Source organism: Corvus hawaiiensis, chromosome 6 (genome assembly GCF_020740725.1).
Source record: "Corvus hawaiiensis isolate bCorHaw1 chromosome 6, bCorHaw1.pri.cur, whole genome shotgun sequence".
NCBI classification, from domain to species: Eukaryota; Metazoa; Chordata; class Aves; order Passeriformes; family Corvidae; genus Corvus; species Corvus hawaiiensis.
The window spans coordinates 27,961,566-27,983,126 of NC_063218.1; the positions used below are offsets into that span (position 1 = coordinate 27,961,566).

General features: G+C 36.2%; 1 protein-coding gene and 1 long non-coding RNA gene across 2 annotated transcripts in view; one reads left to right on the top strand and one right to left on the bottom strand.

The window, feature by feature from the left end:
- The first annotated feature begins 336 nt into the window (after window positions 1-336).
- On the top strand, window positions 337-21,494 carry LOC125327240. The gene is made up of 4 exons (XR_007204171.1): window positions 337-510; window positions 13,209-13,275; window positions 19,503-19,569; window positions 20,689-21,494. It is a non-coding gene; the product is annotated as an uncharacterized LOC125327240 (long non-coding RNA).
- SCFD1 (sec1 family domain containing 1) overlaps window positions 8,949-21,561 on the bottom strand; it is a 52,665-nt gene continuing 40,052 nt past the window's right edge. Inside the window, exons 21-25 of the mRNA XM_048306554.1 lie at window positions 17,691-17,743; window positions 15,242-15,275; window positions 13,918-13,983; window positions 11,246-11,314; window positions 8,949-10,289 (exon numbers count right to left, since the gene is read on the bottom strand). Coding sequence (XP_048162511.1) covers window positions 10,266-10,289; window positions 11,246-11,314; window positions 13,918-13,983; window positions 15,242-15,275; window positions 17,691-17,743 — 246 coding nt within the window. The 3' untranslated portion in view covers window positions 8,949-10,265. The remainder of the gene's footprint in view (window positions 10,290-11,245; window positions 11,315-13,917; window positions 13,984-15,241; window positions 15,276-17,690; window positions 17,744-21,561) is intronic.

The window sequence follows — 21,561 nt, forward strand, 5'->3', positions numbered from 1 at the left end:
TGTAGACAAAAGAGTAGCCAGGCCCGCCCCACTCCCCTTTTTGTCTTTCTTAAGTACAGCTATTTGTCCCCTAGCAACATGCATATGGGAGAAAATTCCTTTAACAGGAAAACCTAAGACTAAACTAAAACCCCAACAAAGCATTTAAGGTTGTTAAAATTTTCTTAGTGAACTATTTGCAAAGATACCAATAGTTTGGAATTTTGTTTCGTAGTGGTGGCAACTGTAATTTCTTTGATATTGGTGGAAATAATTAAGCTGACCATCATAGGTTTTAATAGGTGCAGTAATTTAACTCAGCTGATTTAGCTCAGCTGATTTTTCTCAAATGTTTGGACTTCTTACTAGAAACGTGATGCATTCAAAAGCTCACGGCATTAACTCAGGGCTTCAGATAAACTGAGTGCAACTTCTCCCAGGCCTCTGTCACATAGGAAGAACTAATGAAGTTGGAGCATTTCTCAAATTTTTCTACTTAAATAACAGTTCATTTACTCAAACTTCTGGAAGGTAAGTTCATGCTGAGTGACCTTCCTTGCTTAATTTTTTTTGTTGTGAATAGTGCCATTGCTTCAGTGAAGCCTGGTTTCAAAATGAAAGCTGTTTAAAGGTCAAACATAGTTTATAGCATCATTATTCTCTTCATGTGCTCATTCTTTGGGAAGGGCATTCAGACACCTGATTGTTGCAAAAATATTTTTGCAAGGCAAAAGCTCTTTTTCTACGTGCTAGAAATGTTAGTTTTGAATTCAAGTAAAATATGCTATTTTACTAAGGCTGCAGAGTGATGTGTTAAAAAACAGATAAGATTAGTATTTTTTGTATACTTTGATTTATTGATAAAGCCCATTTTCCTTTTGGAGGCACCTTTCTTGGCCTCCTGCCCCTATTCCTCAAACAAAAGTCTTTAGCTACACATAGCTTACTAGCTTAAGTACACTTTAAAAATGGTAATTTCAGAGCCCTGTATAGCCAAAATTGCTCTGTTCCGGAACGACTCACAGCATGGTCTTTAAAACAGAACACCCAGCCACTAAATGTTCTGTGTCACCTCAAAACATCTGCTGGAAAACAAGGCTATAATAGATACATTGTTCTCAGACCCTTTTTTCTTTTTTTTTGTTAAGTCCTATTAAGTAGCCAGTATTTCATTTCAGTAGAATAGGGCCCTTTTCTCTTGAAGTAGGAAAAATTTTCCTTCTACAAGGATAATTCTGTATGCGTGCGTGCCAGTTCTTTCTTTTACATCTTTTCTTTTACAGTTTCCAGTTAAGAGCTTTTCTAACTCAAACAGTGGCTGTTTACTCCTCTTAGCTGTTTCTTTCCTACCGTGCATATGTCTCTCTCCTTCATTCCCATTCCCCCGTTGAACCACTGCTGTTACCTCACTGCCTAAAAAAGGGCAGTGTTCACACGGGTGGCTGTGGTGCATTTTCCCTTTGCTCTTTGCTAAATATCTGCTGCTCTCTGGGTTCTGTGCCACATCCACAGCCCTCAAAACAAGTAATGTGCATTTTTCCACAAACGTAACCTCTTCTGTGGTCCGTGGGACAACACCGTCCTGTGGAGGAGATGTCCGGATCAGCTGGGTATTTACGCTACAGCATTGGCTTCCATCCATGATTCCCCTTCCCTCTTTCCTCAAAAGTAGTGTGTGAAATGAGATGGAGTATGCTTAATCTACAAGGAAGATTTGTAGTTGCTTTTAGGTCTACAGGTCTAGAAATTTAGAAGATAAAAATAGCAACTAAAGGTAGCTTTGGGATTCAGAGAGCTCATAACCCAAGAAGACCCTTTGGAGGTAGTCAGCCGAGAAGGAATCTCCTGAGGCCTTTCTTTTTATTCATCCTTTGATCAAGAGTGCTTGCCCCTGAAATGGCAAAGTTTAAAGACTGTCTACAAAAGCGTCTGCTATGAGCCAGCCCCTGAGAAACGACTGTATCTGTAGGCAAACTGGAAACAACATTTCCGCTGCCAGATGAACTTTCAGACAGTTACATTTTGATCGCAGTGGGGAAAGGAAAAAGGAACACTGAGTTATGAAAAACACTTCTATCAAAATAATAACAAAAAAATCTATTTCAAGTTAATTGCATTCCATTTAAAGTATAGCTTATGATATCGACCTACCAGTCAGGTTTAAATTAAATAGCCAGCAAAAGAACTTGATGTAATTTGATGAGTAATAATTTTATTTTAATTCATATCATCATGTCAACTCTTCCCATTTCAAAACAACTGACTACCGACTTCTTAAATTTAGATGTGGGGAATCTTTCAAACATGTAATGAAATAAAAGCACTTCATAAGGAAGACAACACATTAATCTAAGTATAACTGTGGTATGGAAAATGTTAAGATTCTTAAAACCATGTTTTGTATTTAATAATGAAATTTGTGTGTGGAAATATATATTGCAGGTCTGCCATTGTAGTACATAAAATACTGATGTTTCTTATGAGTTTTGATGAATTTGGGGATGAACAAAAGAACACACAAAACAGCATAAGATGCTGCAGTTAGGTATTCCATTATTTTTCAAGAATTGGATCCTCACAGAGTTGCATATCCTTGTAGGAGTACCAGTCGCTCCAAAAGACTTGGGAACCTGATTGTGTGCATTGCAAGGCAGTCCACTGGCATAAACCGGTATTTTCTTGTGCTTTCTTTCAAAATAGCTGCAGTGGTATTCGTAGCAAAAGATGACTTTAGTTTATATCCAGCTTTTGCCTGATATGTTGACCTGGCTGAGATTCTGTTTCCTTTCCAGTCCAGTCTTTCCAATAAAACAACAGTAGGATCAACCTAATGTGTTTTGTCTCCACCTTTATTTTGTATACCCACAAAGTTTTGTAGAGTGGAACTGGACCTGTGGCACCAAACAGCATGCAAGATTTCAGAGGCACCTGCAGTCACTTGAACTGCATTTTCTTTGTGCTTACATCTTCTGCTGACAACAAATACTCTTTGTATAGGCAGCATTCATCTTTTCCTGGTATTCGGTACTGTGCCTAAATATGTGAACTTTTTCACCAGTTCCTTGGTAGACAATTCTTCTCATGAAGAATGCCAGTGTAGACCTGGTCTCACACCTGGCCCAGCAGGGTGTCATTTTTAGATGCTGGGGTTTCCCTCCTGGCTCTGTTTGGTGACAGATGTTACCAACCATATGTGGTCACTTGAGGTTCATGACTTAGTGCTTTGCTCTTTCCCCGGCCATCCTCCTGTGAAGGAGAGAGAAAGAAGGGAGAGAGAAGTTCTGTATCCTGGGACCACCCCTGGGATGGAGCCCACTGTTATTTCTTGGTCCCCTACTCATGACAGTTGTGGGAAGGGCATGGGAGCCTGTGTGGTGTCGCTGTAGGTTTGCTGACTGGTAGGATTACTTTCTCTCCTTTACTTCCATTTTAGGGGAGAATCCAAATCCCCTTGGACTTGTGGTGGAGTCTTTTTATGATCCCTCCCCCTTCACACACTGCTGCCTCAGTGATTGCTACACCTTGATGCCTTGGGAATGGCCTTGCTCTCCATTTTCCTTCTGTAAAATAGGCTGAAATCGCTTCAGTTACCAATCCTCATCACACTGAACAAAGAAAATTGCCTTTCAGTGAATACACTTAAAGGTCTCCTAGCTTTTCTATTGTCATTGTAGAAAAAGTAAATATATATTATATGAACAGCATCGAAATGTGGCATATTAACTAAATTATAGAGATATTTGTCCTTAATATCTTACTGTGAAGATTTCCAAAGAATGCCGTCCAGATCTCATCCTTTCTGTAGCCAGAGTTGCACTTATTTTCTTAGCACTGTTTTTGTTCCCAAAATGCGTGTTTATTAGAAATAGGTAACAGAAAGCAAGGTCATCTTGTGCCAAAGGATTCTTCTAAATGTGATGTGTTTTTGCTTCAGGAACTTTAGCTGTACAAATATTTCTGTGGGTTTGGGAAGGGAACTAGTCATTTCCTTTGAGGTATCACTACAAGTATTCTGGGGCTAAATCCTTGTCTCTGCTGGGACACTGGAGCCTGGCTTGGATACAGGTGAGCTTGGCACTTGAAGCCCAGATCCTGACCAGACAGAGACTGCACATAGGGAGGCCGGCCAGGAGAGTAGCAGAACAAATTACTAATGACACCTAAAGGAGGAAAAACAATTTGGAAAACATCACTGTTTGATTTGCTGTTCATGATTTGACTGCCATGATTATAAAACACCAGTCTTCATGAAGTTTTCACTGACTGTTTGACTAAGCAGTGTCCTATCCTACAGTATGGGGACTGTGCTTTTGATTATTGATATTAAAGTTGAGAGGGAGAGATAAGAAAAAGAAAATTAATTCTAACTAATAAGTGAGAGGTATTATCATTAAAATCCCCCCTAAAGTGGCTCTGCAGAAGAGTGACCTCTTTTAGGTTCACCTGTTTTCACACTGGGCCCTGAGCAGGCACAAATTCAACCTTTCCAGTGAGGAGCGAGTATGGTACCATTCTCCTACCTGAGAGCCCTGGGCTGGTAACCTCAGTGCGGCTCCTTGTCCTATGCAAGGCAAGGCTGACAGACAGATGCCTCCCCTGGGAAGAAGTGTGGTCTGCAGAAACATCAGAAAGCTGGTGATGTGGTCAGCAAAGACTTGTACAATTTCCCTGTAAGAATTTCAGAACAGTCCCACAGCATAATGTGGGGGTTTTTCCTCCCCATTCTCCTTCAAACTATCACTTATCTCTCGTATGATAAAGGTGATTTCCTGCCTGACAGAGATATAAAACTCACAGAAAGTAGACTTCTATAGTTCCCTTCCCTGTGTTGTAGTGTTTATCTTCACATTGTTTGCTTTCAAAGAGCTCATCAAAGCATGGTTACAGTGAGGGAAGGCTGGCTAGCCAAAGCTTTTTTCCCTGGGAAGACAAAAAATATCCTCAGTACTGCAGCTGGACAGACTATGACATTTAGGAGTAGGTCATCCTAAATGACATCCTACTTCCTTGTGAGTTACCAATTCAAACTGTATCTGAATGGGGCCCATGGCTGATTAGTTATCTATGGGAACAGCCTCATGTTCCGGTTTAAAAGTGAATTTACATCCCAGCTGAAGCTCAGCAGTTTAGCTGTCAACAATCCCAAGAAAATGAAGCAATAGACATCCTCCAAGACGACTGGAACATACTGGTAAGGGAATCTGAAGAAAAAATTGCACCAGCTGTGTTTCACTTCATTGATATCTAAAAAGAGAGGGTTTATTTCAGTGCTAGCAAAACTGGCAATACAATTAGCTTTGCTATTACACAAGCTCTACACAAGAAAAGTGTGCTTGCCTGTGAAACATTTCGTGTCATAATCCATCATCTCTCCCTCATTTCTTTTGGTTTTGTCACCCGATCTGAGAGTCTTTGTTATGGACACATAACAGAGAACACGCTACATAAAAGAATGAACAAACCAAGCACTGATCACAAGGGATTTGTAGATGGAAGAAAATGTTGATCTTATTCAATCTATTTCATATGATGAGTATTGTGCTCTAGAAAAAGTGTACATAGATACTTGCACTTGAAACAGATAAAATACATATGTGTTGATTTATGGTTTAAAAGGTCTTTTGAGAGCATGTATCAGATTGAATGTCAAAAACATTTCAGAACAAGAGTTCCCATTGTCATTTGGAAACTTATACAAGGTGTAACAATTATTGTCTTGGTTTAGAGATGCAGAAAGAACATAGGAAGACTTGCCATTGTAGCTGAATGTACAAATGGTCCTAGGTCATTTCAGGGAGTAAATTAAACAGCTCAATTAAGTCTAACACAAAAAATTATTCGAGCTGACCTGTGTAGTTTTACTCTCCAAAGTGAAATAGGAACAATCCTATTATTTGTTAAAACTTTATCTTCAGTATGATTTGAAAGCCTTTGAAGGTCTATATGCAGAAAGAAGATACAAATTTATTTGGGCAGGGAGAAAAAGGTAGGGGAATGGTTTTAGCTGTAGGAAACACTATGGAGAACTGTATTCCTATCAGGCCACTGCTATTAGAACCAAATCAAAACCTCCCAGAAAGTACTGAAATAATCCACACCAATTACTGTTAAGGAAAGCTATATACCCCTTCTGGGATTTCATTTTCATCCATTGATTTTCATCCATTGATTTTCATGATACATGCATAACACAGATAAGAATTCAGAGCAGTAAATGAAAGTTGTATTACGTGTCTATGGTGAGGTGCTAAAATCAGTTTTCTGTTAAAGCATTATGTCTGTGATCTACCCCTTTTACATTGCCAGAAATAGGAATGTACACACGAGATGGGGAGACTGAAGGAGGATCTGGAAGAGACAGATAAAGGCTTTTGGGCATATGAGTCTGGTTTCACAGGATAAAGATCACTCCTCCGTTACCAAATCAAACCAGTCAACCTATGCAATTATAAGGAGGAGCTGGAATAATATAACATTTTAGGAATGTAAAACTTAGTCCTACTTGGTTTGCTTAAGGAGAAAGACACGAGCAGATAAAGGGAAAGATACAAAGTTTATAATCCGAATTTAAAATTCTAGTAGCAAGTGAACTACCTGGTTTATAATGGTTTATAATTGTAGAAAAAAAAAATGATGCATTGGTGGATTCAATATGCAGATTTTTGTATGCCGTTGAAGGATGGTACATGTTGCAATGACGTGACCATATTAAGGAGCAGAATGTATCTGAATATTGTTGAAAACAACGGTGACTGCTGCACAGAACAGGGTTACTAAGCCACTTCCAAATAAAACAGAAGTGGGTCAATTCATCTACTGATCTGCACTAAGAAATATTAACATCTTCTCTGATCTCTGAAGCTACATAGAATTACTGACACTGCAGCTAACTTTTCTGTACCACTAGAACACTGGCCAGGCTTGGCCTTCTCTGAGCCAGAGCCATCTGTCAGCAACGAGTCACAACTAATGAATGATCCGAACAAAGAGAGGGAGCGGGTGTCTCCACTGTCAGTAAATACAGGATGTGACATAGTTCCAGCCCAACACCTTTTACTTCAGATATGAAGAATGCAGCCGTGGTAGTTTGGAAGGAAGTTCCCATGTACCCACTTATAAACCTTTTACCTCCTAAATGTCATAGGATTGCTCTAGTCAACACACTGAACTAATCATTAAGCAATTCCATTTTGGAGTATAGAATTAAGTGGAATGAGAAATGCTACCCTTTGTTCAGCTCTAGTCCTGGAGCCATGCATGCATGCACAGCTGTGTTGGCTCTGTAACTGTGACTGATAGCATTGTTCCCATTCTCTGTAGAACCTGTGGATTTAGGGAAAAACCTGCTATTTTACATTCCATTCAGATTGATGTAAACACCATCAATCAACAGCAAAATTTACTTCTAGCTTAAGAAAGATTTCTATCTGATTTGCACCAGAGAGCATCATACAAATAAAGAGCATATAAATGAAGTGCTGGTCTCCAGAAGCTTTTTTCCTTTATTCTGATTGTTACATTTTTTTTGTTACTTTTTTAGTGTCTAATTCTGAAAAAACCAGAATTTTCACTAAATTCACCATTAAGTCACAAAATATCCACCTAAATATTCTAAAACCTTCAAATTAAAATGTCAAAATGTGAATGTATTCTGAAGTATGTGCAACTATTTATAAGGTCTGTCCATACTTCCTGGAAGATCGATTGTCAATTTTCCACAGATGAAGACTAGACTGCTAATTTGCTAATTTTCTTCCTGAGAACAGGTACAGCACTTGACACTCAGCCTTTTGCTGTCTTTACTTACCTAAATAGGTCGGTAGATCCCAATGAAGAATTGCCTGTCCTGAGATGTGGAAGCTGAAGCTGCTGTGCCAGAAGCCAGCACGGCCGTTGATGCTGCCTCACCAGCTGGCCCTGTCAGAGCTTTATGAACAGAGAAGGGGCTAGAAAAGTTCCAAACCTCACTGGTCTTCCATGCAACATGAATGCTGCAACTTTACTTAAAAGACTCACTGAGCCAGGCATAATCTCTCCTTTAAGCACAGGCCTTTGAGGGACCTTTGAAGATACAAAAGGCACCATGACAACCATAAACTGAACCAGTTTACCAAAGAGAGAGCTTATTTTTGACACTGTTTGCCTCTAGATTAACCAGAGACTTCTTGTACAACCTTCCACATTCCTAAATCCACAGAAGTACTTGGGAAAAGGGCCATGTAACAAAAACCAGCATGCCACAATTCAGGTTGCATTAGCAAGGAGGAAGCACGAGGTAGGCACACAGTTAAGAGGTACAGAGCAGTACATGCCTGACTTAGAGGTAACAGAGAGCTTCAGGACTACTACTACAACAAACCCAGAAAACTATTTTGGAGATGAAGGAGAAGAATGCTTCAAGTACAAAAACTGTATTTATTAATTTTTTTTAAAAATCCCAACTCCCAAACTGACCAGTGCCTGCTTATACAGCAGACCTGAAGATCCAGCTATAAAGCTGGGCACAAAAGCAGCCTGTCTCCAGAGGCACTGTAAAGACAGAAAACAGATTTTTGAATGTAGCCACCAAAGTAAATTCTTCTATCTTTACACAGTTTACTGCAAAAGCAAATTCTGTAAGCTAGGATTTAGGAGTGCTTCTCATTCAAGTGCGCAGTGCCAAGATCTGGACAAAAACCAATCGGCAGATTTTTCATAAGCTGGTTGTCAGCTGCAAGGTTAAAACTCTTTGCACAGGAAGCACAGTTGAGGAGGGACTATTTCAAGAGCCTGGAACAAACTCCCACAAGAAGCAATAAACACTTTAAATATAATTTTCTTTTCCTGACACACTTTGACCTTGTTTTTGCTAACAAATATAGCATATATATATATATATATATATATATATGGGGAATTAGAATAACAAACTGCATTTGACAGTGAGCCCTTGCTTATTGAAATCTGGGACAGCGCTCACATGCAACAACTACAATGAACACCATAGTAAATATATTTATTGACTTGGTAAAATTAGAAATTTATAGCAGTATTGTAGAGTAGCTTACAACACTTAGATAATTAAATAACATTATTACTTTTTGATAACATGGTCTAGATTACACATTTTTCTTGTGATACTTTTACAGAATAGATCAACTGCATATCTTGTACAGATGTTCTGAAAAACAATCTAGTTGGGGAAAGGGCATTTAGTGCAAAACTAACATTCAACATTGAAAAACAGTGCAAAAAGCACTACTGAAAAATTTACAGTAAGCCAGTAATTCTCACAGTTTGCTAATAAACCCACAAATTTTTTTTTCACTTTTTGAGTGTGTTAGGCCTTGTTTTGAAGTCATATTATTGCTTCACCAGTAGCAGTGCTGTTTCCAGAGAAGTTAGAAAGGCAGAGACCTCCATCTATAAAAAAGAATTTTGTTATGCTCTCTTAATTCCTGTATGCCTTCTCCAGAGATATCATTACTGGATTCTTTAAACTACTAACCTGGTCCTACCTAATGGAATTGTTAAAAACTGTATTTTAAATATGTGCTTATAAAACAGTTAAGAGCTGTTTTGTGAGTATGACTTGGGTTCTTCCCAAACATAACAGTCAAAGCAGTTACAATAAAAAGTGCAGAAGAAAACTATTAAAGATTTCAATTTTACAGTTTGAAACTGACTGTGTTGGCAAGCAATTTTCTCTTAAGCTTAATAGAAAAGCTAAATTACTGTACCTGAAACTTGTACTGAAGGTATCTTCCAGTACATCTTTCGACCATAATGCAAAGACTGCACAAATCAAATAATGACTTAGGTAAAATAAAAAGGTAAGAACTAGAAGGAGTTCTCTTGCACTAAGGCTGTTTGTCTGTGGCCCTGAAAGGCAGTTCTGTTCTTTTGAATTTTGTTAAATAAAGATACTCTGGCCATCAAGAAGAACATAACTCCTAAAGACAGACTTGACCTTTTCTTAAAGCTGTTTACTGTATCAGAAACTTACATATATAACTTGAAAATGCCATACTTTTCAGCCAGTTCTGTCATATACCACAGCTAATACTGCAATTAAAATAGAATAATAGTGAAACTGACCCCCACCAAAAACACAGCAGGTTTTAAGTTTTATTTCTGAAATGCTGATATACACCGTATTAATTACAGTTTTTTTTTTTAAAAGTTATCATATTAATGAAATGGGTTTAAGTTTTAATATAATGACAAAATTAAAGGTAGGAAGATAATCTGAATGTTGTAACAATTCTCAGTTGTCACGCTGCCATCCAGGTAATGGTGTTTCAGTCTTATTTCTGGCCAAGCTGGGATAGCTAAACATGAAGAGACAAAAAGTCATTAGATTGCTAATCTTATTCTTTCAGACAAACTAATATCCAGTTTATACAGCAAATATTTCTGTCCTATAAGCTTTGTTTGTCTCTGAGAATCAAAAGTCTGCTGGTAATAGAATATTTAATGCATACCCTCAGAGGAGAAGACCTGAGCTTCAAATCTTCAGATTTGAATGCATCTCATGAAGTAAAGGTACAGTGTACACAGTCAAGACAAAAAAAAAAGTTAATTAAGCTGAATGAGGAGTTAAAAGCTAGCAAGTACCATTCGTGTCCTCGAAGTGCAACAACAATTAATTTAGTTCTTTAAAATGTAGTTTTGAATAATCACTTGTTCTCATCTTACTAGGACATAAAACCATAGGTGGTGACAGCTACTGAAGGGCTGCTATTTGCTGACCACCATGAGTAATTTTTATTTTGTATCTGTATTGCAATGAGGCATAGAGAAGTAATGATGTTTTTAACATCACTAAAAGACAGATTTTAGTATAGGTATGGACACCAACCTCCCACTAGGCCAGTACTTTTATATCTGTATATCTATAGATATTTATACACCAGGACAAAGGTTTAAAGATCTTGTAACTTGAAAAAGTTGCAAGAATACCCTGGAAAGACATGCTGTTTGTGAAAGTTCCAAGAACTGACTAATTTTTTTTCAGTAGAATTTATGTAAAGGCAATTATTATGAACTTGTTCACCTGCATTACCTGTGAACTCACATTGATAACAGGCCTTCAAGAGAGAATTATAAATAATGACTTGAAAACCCCACTTCAAGCAAATGAAAATAGGTAACAAGAACATGTATTAATCTCTCACAGATTAATCTGGGTTTTTTTTGGTAAAAATCCATGGAGACATAGAGTTATATAAATTGATTTACAGATAAAGAAGTAATAAATATTGTAGAGATTATCAAAGTTATCTACCTGTTTCATAAACTGTGTAGCATTAAAAAGTTCACTGCAGCCATACAGGACATGTTTGCCTTGTTTACTCTACAAAAGAGAAGTCCATAAGAAATCAATTATTTAACAGAATAGCAGAAAATTAACAAGTGGTACTTTTTTAAGCATCTACAGAAGGAAATTAAGAGATATACTAAATTCTTTTGCACAAAGCAGTATGCTAGTCTCCTCTTGGAGGCTCCCTATGGCTTGCAATTTTGATGACACATTTTCAGCATGTTGAATTGAACTTGGACAATACATTTATTTTAAGGCACAATCTACCTTAATGACATTATAAATATTTGCTTTTTGACATTGTGAGATAGTCCATTCTAGCACAGAACTACAAATAATTGGATTTGAGGGCTCCTCTTAATTCTTCTACAAAAAATCTCCCGAATGTCAAAGCTGAATGAACATTGCTTCCTGTTTTAGAAAGTTTTAAAATACTTTCTCTGTGGTTTCAGAGGCAAACTGGCAAAACGGACAGTGCTTAGAAAAACAAAGCAGTGAATAAAATCTCTGTGGTATCTGCTTGCAAGAACAGAGCTGTTGATTTTTCTCTTTTTTATTCTGGAGAAAGACTGATTGAATTTGAGAATAATTAATAAGCTACATCTGTGGAAACAAGAGATGCTGGAAGTCTACCACATGGAAAAGCAAATTTTGTTGGATAAGACTGTGTCACCTGGGAGAGGCACACAGGTTTCCAGGTGCTGGGAGGGAGAATGAAGGTTTTCATTAACCTTCCTTGTTTTTTGAAGAGCAAAGGGCTAAGTGGAATAAAGGAGTCTTCCCCCTTGGCAGGTCATCTCCCATTGCTCAAGTACACAGTCTGAGTGGAGAAACATACAGCACCCCTCAGCTGTGACAACTGTGATGAAAAACCTCTGTTCACAGGCTCCAGAAGAAGAAAGAGTATGTTCAACTTCTCACTCTCCATAAGATCTAACATTACCATTTCCACAGTTTTCAGTTCCTTCTGTCCTCTCCATCTATGAAATGACCTCCTTTTTGCCCTCTTACTCCTCTGAAACTTCAGCTTCCTGCCACTTTATATGAAGTGCTGAGTGTTTAACTTGTCATCGCTCAAGTGCCCTGTATATACACATACACAGCAAACCTCAGCTCTGTCAGCATGCAGCTAGAACCAGAGAAGTGAACTAACCTCTAGGGAATTCAGAGATTTTTTTAGTAGGAAGTAACAAATACTCATGCTACTGGGCATCTTTTGGATTGATATAGTACCTAAAGTGGCTTTGGGTAGACTAAGGAGCAAGCTAAACATTTGACAAAGCACTCTGCCACAGGCAGATGCCTCACTGAATTAATTATCAAGGATAGTGATGAGTGCTAAGCCAAATCTAAATGATTTCTTTAATTTACATTCCTCTTCCTATCCTTTCCCCTCTCCAGACCAGCTCTGTTCCAAAATGGCTGCCTGTTACAGGGAGAAACTCAGCACACATGTTCTGACTTTGCATTCTTCAAGATTTACCTGGACATAAAACTCTCATGTGCTTTGTAGAATAAATGTTTTTCAATGATTAATGCTCCATATTTATTCTTTTGTGTGAAAAGCCTCAATCCTGTCTACCAGAGGACAGGACAACTGTACCATGAACAAGGTTAAGATCAGGAAGAAAGAATGGTAGGCTGCTGCTGGTAAATAATTTATTACCTTCTTCAGAATTTTACTAAGGTTACTCCTGGAAAAGTGCTTAAATAATTTAATTCCTGGAAAGTGCTTAAATTCCACTCCTGCCTCCCAGGAACTGTAATGATTTAGGTATTTGTCTCCATCCACTGATTTTTGGTATACATGTGTTCTGCTAGTCTGGCCAGTTGGAACCAGAGAAATTAAATTGTTACATCAGCATTACACAGTTGGTTACATATTTTCTTCCTTGTGTATATGACACCTTGTATGATTTCTACACAGAATCAAATGATGCAGTTTAACAAGAATGAGCTTCTATTAAATCAGTACTGAAAACTTCTAAATGTGGGTAAGTAATAAATGCTTAGATATTGATGCCAATCTGATATTTGCTGTAACAGATAGCACAGTATTTGCATTATGTTGGCTTCTGAAACAACATACTTTATGCTCAAGTAAGACTGTCATACAATCAAATGCTGTTATCTGCAGGTCTGAGTTTGAACTGACTCCATATTGCCAAGATGCATATGAAAAAACACTGGGGTATTTCTTTGCAAGATTTATGAAAACTAGAGAATTCTAGCTCCTTACTTTCAAGGTTATGATATGCTACAGTTGCTTTATTTAACACCAGCACAGGAAAACTACTGACAGGACCCTAAAACAGGTTAATTCAGTTTGCTACATCTGCTGACAGTTTTCAACAATGTTGGTGTGTATGAACACAAAATAAAAGAGAATGCAGTTTGTTTACTCAACTCCAAAGAGCAACATGAACAAAATACAAGAAACAGTAAGTTTTTGTTGGTCTGAACTAGTAATCCACAATTTCTACTTACATTCTTTTTTTCCCAGACTCTGTATAGAATAAGGAAGTTAAGGCTAATTTCATAGACTTTGTCTTCTAAATACTAAATATTACAGAAAACATGCTCTATCTGGTTTCTATCAGTAAGTTAAGGACTACAACTGAGAGAAGTACACATACCTTTATGTAGTCAATAAGATTTTGATATTCAATATAGTTGCCTCCTCCAACTACAAATACTATGGCCTAAAGGACAACAGACACATTATTAGAGTATGCATTCAAGTTCTTCAATTTCAGTAGTGATACATCAGATTGTTAAACCTACAACAAAAATCATCACTATCGCACTGCAGTCTCATAAGAACTGGATACAGAACCACTGCTTCCTATCCGAAAGAAGATATTTGAAGTTTTGGTAGGATGCAGAATAGCAAGCTGAGAGCTTTTAGCGTGTTACTCTCTTCTATTAAGACATACTTGATACGTATACAGTTTCAACATGTTCCTTTTTTTGTCTGGAGATGTGACCACAGGAAGAGTTAAAATATTTCCATGGATGCTTAAGAAATCATTTGGGCCGTAAATAAAATAGTTCTGTCATAAAGAAATACACTTTTTCATTATTTTTTCCCTTCCCACCTACTACCAGCAATAATTTATAATATTACAGGTAAAGACCACCATTATTTTCTGGGCTGTGTTTAAAAGAGAACAATTCATTACTAGAAAAAGGGGACTTAATAGTTGTATTATTGTTGTTAGCATACATTATCCAAAGTTGTTTGACCATACTATATGACTTTTGTATAGACTTTATGTTACTACTGACATTTTTGGTACGACCATCTGTAGCCATACATATATTTATGATACCACATGGTATTTCTTTAGTTATGGAAGATAATTAGGACGTTTCATGAGAAATCCGAGACATTTGTATACTGCCAAGGCAAATATTTTGCTTATGAAACTTGGTAATAAGATCAGATATGACTTTTACTATTTGTAAATACTTATGTAGAAAAATACTGAAAGTTACAAGCATTTATATGAAATGGTAACATTCATTATTTTGCTTTTTTCGTTTAATTGCAGAGACTCTTTAAAATAGTCACTTAGTCACCTAGTGGTCAACCCTGTAGTTTAAGGCTGGACAAAGGATTAAATCTACATTAAATCAGCATTCTGAAAACCTGGTCTAAAGATGGGGGGTTTAAATTGCTCACTCAATTACAGTATTAGTAAATCCCTGTTAATTACCTTCAGAAGAATTTTCTGTATTTTTTTCTCCAGTATTAGTTAATGCTTACATAGTCCTTTGAAGATGAAAAGCTTCAGAATAACAGCTAATTATAATTTATACCAGATATAATTAGTCTAAGTTCTTTTTTGCAAATAAGACCTCTCATTTTCTTAATCATGATCACCAAAAATGACTGTACTTCAGGATTTATTTATTTTTAACACATGAACATTGAAAAATAATTTCTACATGACTTACCTCCTGGAATGGATTTTTATTTCTTGGAACTGAGCTATAAAAAGAAACACAAAAAAACCCCAACACAAATTTCATTACACATTAATAGAAACATGCAAAATACGCATCATGTACCCATCGTGTTTACGGACTACTACGTAATATTGGACAAAAATATAAAATAGAACAATAACTGCCTTTCTGCATTCATCCTCCAGGTATTTGATTTAAATGACAACAATCTTCCATAGTTTAAAAGCTCTAACTACAGTGCTGTTAGGAGCAAATACAATGAGTAAAAAATGTCACCAGCATTAGCACAATTCATGGCACTTAGAAATCCTGCCTCCTGGAGTCCTAGCTAGGTAAGCCAGTCAGTTTGCAGTGCCTGCAGACACACTTACTAATGCTTACAAATCTCAAAAACTACTACAGGCAGCAGTTATGTAAGGATTAGATTGATTAAGGGAGGAAGAGGAAAATCACAAGTTTGTGTTGGTACAGACTTCTCCATTTGAGTACACAGGCAGGTAGAAGGGAGAGTGGGAGAAACCTCCCTTCCTGCATCACCTTGCAGCTTCAGAGGGAAGGGGAAAGTGAAGAAAAAGCTGTGAAGGGTCAGTCTGCTCTCCTGCCCTTTGCTCTCACAATACCACTGCCCTCCTGCCCTGTACTGGCCTGCAGCCCCAGGTAGTCAAATACATCTTATGTTCTAACATAGATTAAAAACTGCATTTTCCCCTATTTCAAGACATTTTCTCTGAATGACCACGATCGACTGACTCAACATAGATTCCAGTGTATCAGAAAAATAGGTTTCAAAAAGGAATGGCTCTCTCTAATGTGTTGCTTTGTCTGTCAGGAATACTACAGACTTCCCGTAAGTAGAACTGTTACCCTAATTCTTGCATCTTTTGAGTATGATATGACAAATCCACATACATTTTGGGTCATCCTCTCAGAGGACAAGGCCTGTTTATACTTGAGATAGGCTTTACACAGGATAGAAAGATACTGTTTTGCTACGACTGAATTACAGCAATGCAGTTCCTACTCTATTTAAAACACAGTAAGTGGAAATGCCAGTATTTCTTAAAATGGGAGTAGATTAGAAAATAAAATTAGTCACTTTTTAATTAAATCCATTAATTATACTATTTGATAGCACTTTGTCAAGACAACTAACCTATGTTTTTATTGTCTACGTAATATTTGAAGGGAGAATTAGACAGACCACTATGAGTTTTGCTATCATGCTCAAATATGATTTAAGGAATATAACTTGAGTTTACATAAAAATCCCAAACAAGAAATTAAAAGCTCTTCCCTATGACGATTATTATAGCTACACAGAATGCCACATTTATAAACTGCTGTAAATGAATATTTCTACATTGTTTAAAGCAATGTAAGAACTATACAGAGTGGAGAAAAAAAGTGAGAAAACCCTTTGGCTTGAGTGAAATAAATCTTTGCACTTCTGCAAAACATCCACCAAAAATGCTATAAAAGCATAACAAAACAGTGACAGTTGAAATCAAAATGAAACATAAAATACTAGCACTTTTCTGATAATTTCAAAATTTGCTTATCTTTGAAATGATATAATCTGTAATACTTTTCAATAAAACATACATGTCCACTTACTTTCCATGTTTCAAGAACAAAAGCAGAGACAGAATTTTCATGCAAATAACTAAAACCAAGCCTGAACCTACTTTATCCACATTGATCCTGTAATAAACTGGTGCAACTAAATGAGATGATTGTTTTCTCACAGGTTCGATGACAGTTATTTTTAGAAGGTATATTAAAATTAAATATCTTCTCTGTTTCTAGGATATTAAATTAGGTGAGACTATCAGACAGTTATGGTTTAAAGATACAAAGCAAAAATAAAGATTACTGGTGTAATTCCTCTTCTTCTCTTTTACTGGCAAAATACATTATATCCAAGTCTCCCTTCACATGCACATGAACATAAAATGCGCCCCATCCTATACAAAAGTGAATGAAGTCAACTTTTAATCATTTTTTTAAAATATATTAACAAATTATTAAAGAAGGGTTGTATTCAAATCAAAATAGTAACTGTTTAAAAAGTGACAAAGAAATTTCTATGCACTATCCAATGACTATTTAACTTAACAGTGAGAACTCACAGAGTTTCAAAGAAACCAAGAAGTACAACTATGAAGAACTCTAACATCTATTATTGCTAAATATTAATGCACATTCCTGTGACTAAACTGACGTACATGTTAGCATTTGTTTTTTTAGATTTTTTTTTTCAGTGTTATAAAAATTTATCTGGTTGATCCAAGTTCCCAATTGTGAATTCCTTCAACACCAACTGTCTTGACTTGGAATTAATGACTAAAATGAATTACTAGTAGTCAGCAAGTAAAATAAAAATAGATTTTGTTAAGTTAGTCTTTTCACGGAGTAAAATGAAAGAAGCAAAACTCACCTGTCACTGCCTCGTAGCATCTTGGGGTCAAAATATCGGTAGTCATCTGTCTCCTATTAAAAAGTATGATTTTATCTCAAAAGATTGGAATTTTGGCTTATGAATTTTTGCTTGTATATATTACATTAAACATTACATTAATTGTTCAAACCAGTATCATTTTCCATCACATCATTCTACGTTAATTGTGGTATCCACTAGTATTTATAAAGTTTGTACACAACTGAACCAGTACAGAATAAACAACAGTGAGAAGCTATGAAGGGTGCTATTGAGCTTTTTATTTCTGGTTCATCTAAAATTGACTATCACACACTTTCCAAAAAATACACTGGTTACATAATAAATCCCAACAGAAAGACAGTATGCAGAAAGAAAAATTAAGTTGTTACCAGCTTTAGAGGAACACTGATGGTTAGTTATAAACACTAAAATTTTCCAGGTTACGGAGATCTGCTACTGATTTACCATTATAAAACAAAACACTTCTGTGGCAATGAGTGCTAAAGACAAGACAGATCAAAATCTGCTACTGTTATGTAACTTATCCTTCTCATTTCATGATTTATGACTACTATTAAACCAAAATTAAGCTCTTGAAGAAGAAATGACTTCCACAAGAATTTGAAAAGTTTTACTGTCTAAACTACGCAAAAAATTTCTTCACACAGAACAGAGAGGCCCTTCCAATATTTTTACTGGCAACAAGCAGGATTTTTGCCAATCAGTATGGATGAAAAACAAACTCCTTAGTAACTCCTTCTGACAACTTCTTGGCTTTCTCCTGTTTCTAGACTACATTTTTATCCAGGTACTGTGAAGTTCAGTTTGTCAGTAAACTGCATGCAGAACTAAGTTGATTTCATCTGTGTGCTTACATGCAAAGACCTCTGAGTTTTGATGATTCTGTAGAGCAGAAATAATACTTCTTGAGTAGTAGACATATTGTCTGGGGAATTTACTAGAGCTCACAAAGCATGACTACCTCTAATACTAAAAAAGTATTTAACATACATGTGGTGGTTACACACACAGAAAATAAATCTATTTGATATTACAAACTTTTATGTAATTACAGAAAATAACTCTCTTATCTTGAAGTTTGGCATTTTAAAAAAAATAATTTAGATCTAATTTCACACTGAATCTCCGTAAAAAGCTTTTATTTGCTCCACTGGGAATTTCAACTACTGGAGTCTGCCAGCATTCATGATTTGGCAGCTTCATACCTAAAGGTGGTATAGCGACTCTGGGGTAATGAGAGAGCTGGGAATGGACAGATATTGATTGACTAAAATTGAGAGGTATTTGAGAAACCTTTACCTGGGATAAAGAGATGCACTTTTTCTGCTTATTAGAATGAATTACAGATTAATAACAGAACTAAAAATCAGAGTTAATAAACACATGACAAACATTTACTCCTGAACATATTACTGCTGTGTTTTTTCACTGTGGGCTTGTATAAGTAGACACACGGCATGTGGTAAAGCAATAGAAATGTGATAACCTAGGGATTTTTTGTTGTTTTTGTTTAAACACACTACACTATTCCTGCTGAAATCAGTGCTGAGGGGGCAGGGAAAAGAAGCCCCACTAAATTTTATTTTCTTTAAGATACCTACTCTGCCAGTAAAAACAACTGTATGGCGCTTTCCTCACACACAACTGAATTGGTGACTTCCCTAAGCAATTCCAGAAGAAAATGAATACTTCTGAGATTATAAACTTAGTTTTCAGTATTTCAAATTATAATAGGAAAAGACCCATGGAAATGTCATTGACTTTCAGTCTGTATTTGTTTTTCTGCAGAACCTAACAGGACTAGTTTGGATTAAGGAAACCTGCTTTCAGAATTTTTCTTTGTAATGCACGAAAGGTAATCCTACAATAAATCCTACCTAAGTTTGAAAGGTCCCATATACACTGAAAGGGACAGTATTAACCAAAATACAGATTCATTAATATACATCACAAATAAGATCTATCTACTTCTTAAATCAATACAAATGTACACACTGTACTGACAGAGGCTAAACCACTTTGTAAAGGTTTACTTTTCGAAGACTGTCCTCACTGAGTAATCAAACCATTTTCTAGAAGATCCTCAGAATAATCTCCGTAACTCTATAGCAAATGATGGTCATTTTCATAACTATGGATTAAAATTTGTGTATACTTGACAATAAGATTTTTTTTGTTTGTTTAGGAAGATTTAAGGTTTTAATCAAGCTCTATTTAATGACACCAGAACAAAGCAAGTATGTTATTAGTTTTATGAACATTTGAACATATTATTTTTCATCAATTATGAACATATTATTAAAATACAACCTTAAAAGCAATTGCTTAAAATCGTGCTTTTAACAATAAATATTATTATTTAAAATACCCACAAGTAACTGATTACTTTTATGGTCATCAAGGAATGTTTCTGAATACATTTTTCAAGAAAAGGTTAACTATAGTTAATCTAGGAAAATTTAAAAAATTGCAAGATGGCATTATGGCCCCTAAGAACTGTTCTAGCATTTCCTGCTTCTGAAAAACTTGAAAAGCATGGGTGGCAAGGGTGTAGACTTATTTGTCCTTGCTGGGGAGACAAAAGAAACAGCAGAGACAAGCAACACACAAAGTAATTTACAGACAGCCCCACAGATTTGCACAGGATACCATTCTAAATAGGTTTAAGATTTCAACTAACAATAATATATGTGAATGTTTGTGGTACAAGTTGTATTTACATTTAATCTATTTCCTTTACTGTTGCAGTTAATATCTAGAAAATAATTTACATTACTTACATTCATTGTAATAACTGTTTGACTTCTCAATAATCTGCTCTAATTTTGCATTAGGCCTTTTATCTGTATGTACATTTCATACACTGATTACTGTGGCTAATAAGATTCCTAGAACTACAAAGGAGATTTTTTTCTGTGCTGTAAAAAAATAAAATCTTGAACTTTTTTACTCTCTCTTTGTGTTTTGCCTGCAGTGCAGCAGTTTTCTATTCTGGGGAATAGAAAAGAATCCCACACATCAGAAGATGAACAGAAGCCACAATGGTGTATTTCCACACATTGACCTTTTCCAGATACAATTTCACTTCTGTTGATGGTACAGCAAGCCTAAACACATTCCACAATGATCCTCTGGCTTGCTTCTTTTAGCTGAAACTTACTCCCAAACTTGCTGTCAGTTTTCCTGCAGGTTAGGAGAATCAGTCTTTAGAGATTGCCTGGTCTCCTATGACTTGAAAAGTGGGACTCCCTGTTTTTTGCCATTGAGTATCAGTCTCTGCCATGGCAGTGGAAGAGGAAGCTGCTGACTGACAGATGGCCCAATCCCTGCTTTTTTAAGCAAGAAGATCAGTGTTCTCTCCAAATTATCAACGTGCTGGTAGCTGTTTTCTACTAAGCAAAATGTGAAAAAATCGAGTCCGAAAAAAACCTCCTATGACTTGTAAACTTTTCTAATTCAACTCCTAAACTTGTAGCCTGAGGAAGCTAATGTTTACTTTTTAAAAAACTGTTTAATTTTTCACCTTCTTGTAAGTTATCTATAGTTTTAATTTCAGCTTTCTATGGTAAGTGTTGTGGGTGACCTCTGCTGGTTGACTAAATAAAGTAAGCCCTGTACATTCTCCAAGTCTTTCAAACAGGAAAAACAATCCACTAACACTGGAAACAGTGTAAATGCCTTTGTTTGTTATGAGGAAGTAAATTATCTGCTAAGAATCATGACGTATATCATCTATGAAGTACAGTTTAAGAAAATAAAGGATTACTTGCATGTTGATAATTTTCATATTTTACCATTATTTTTCTCTCTGTACATACAGTTAATACCTGAAGGTGAAAGTGGATTA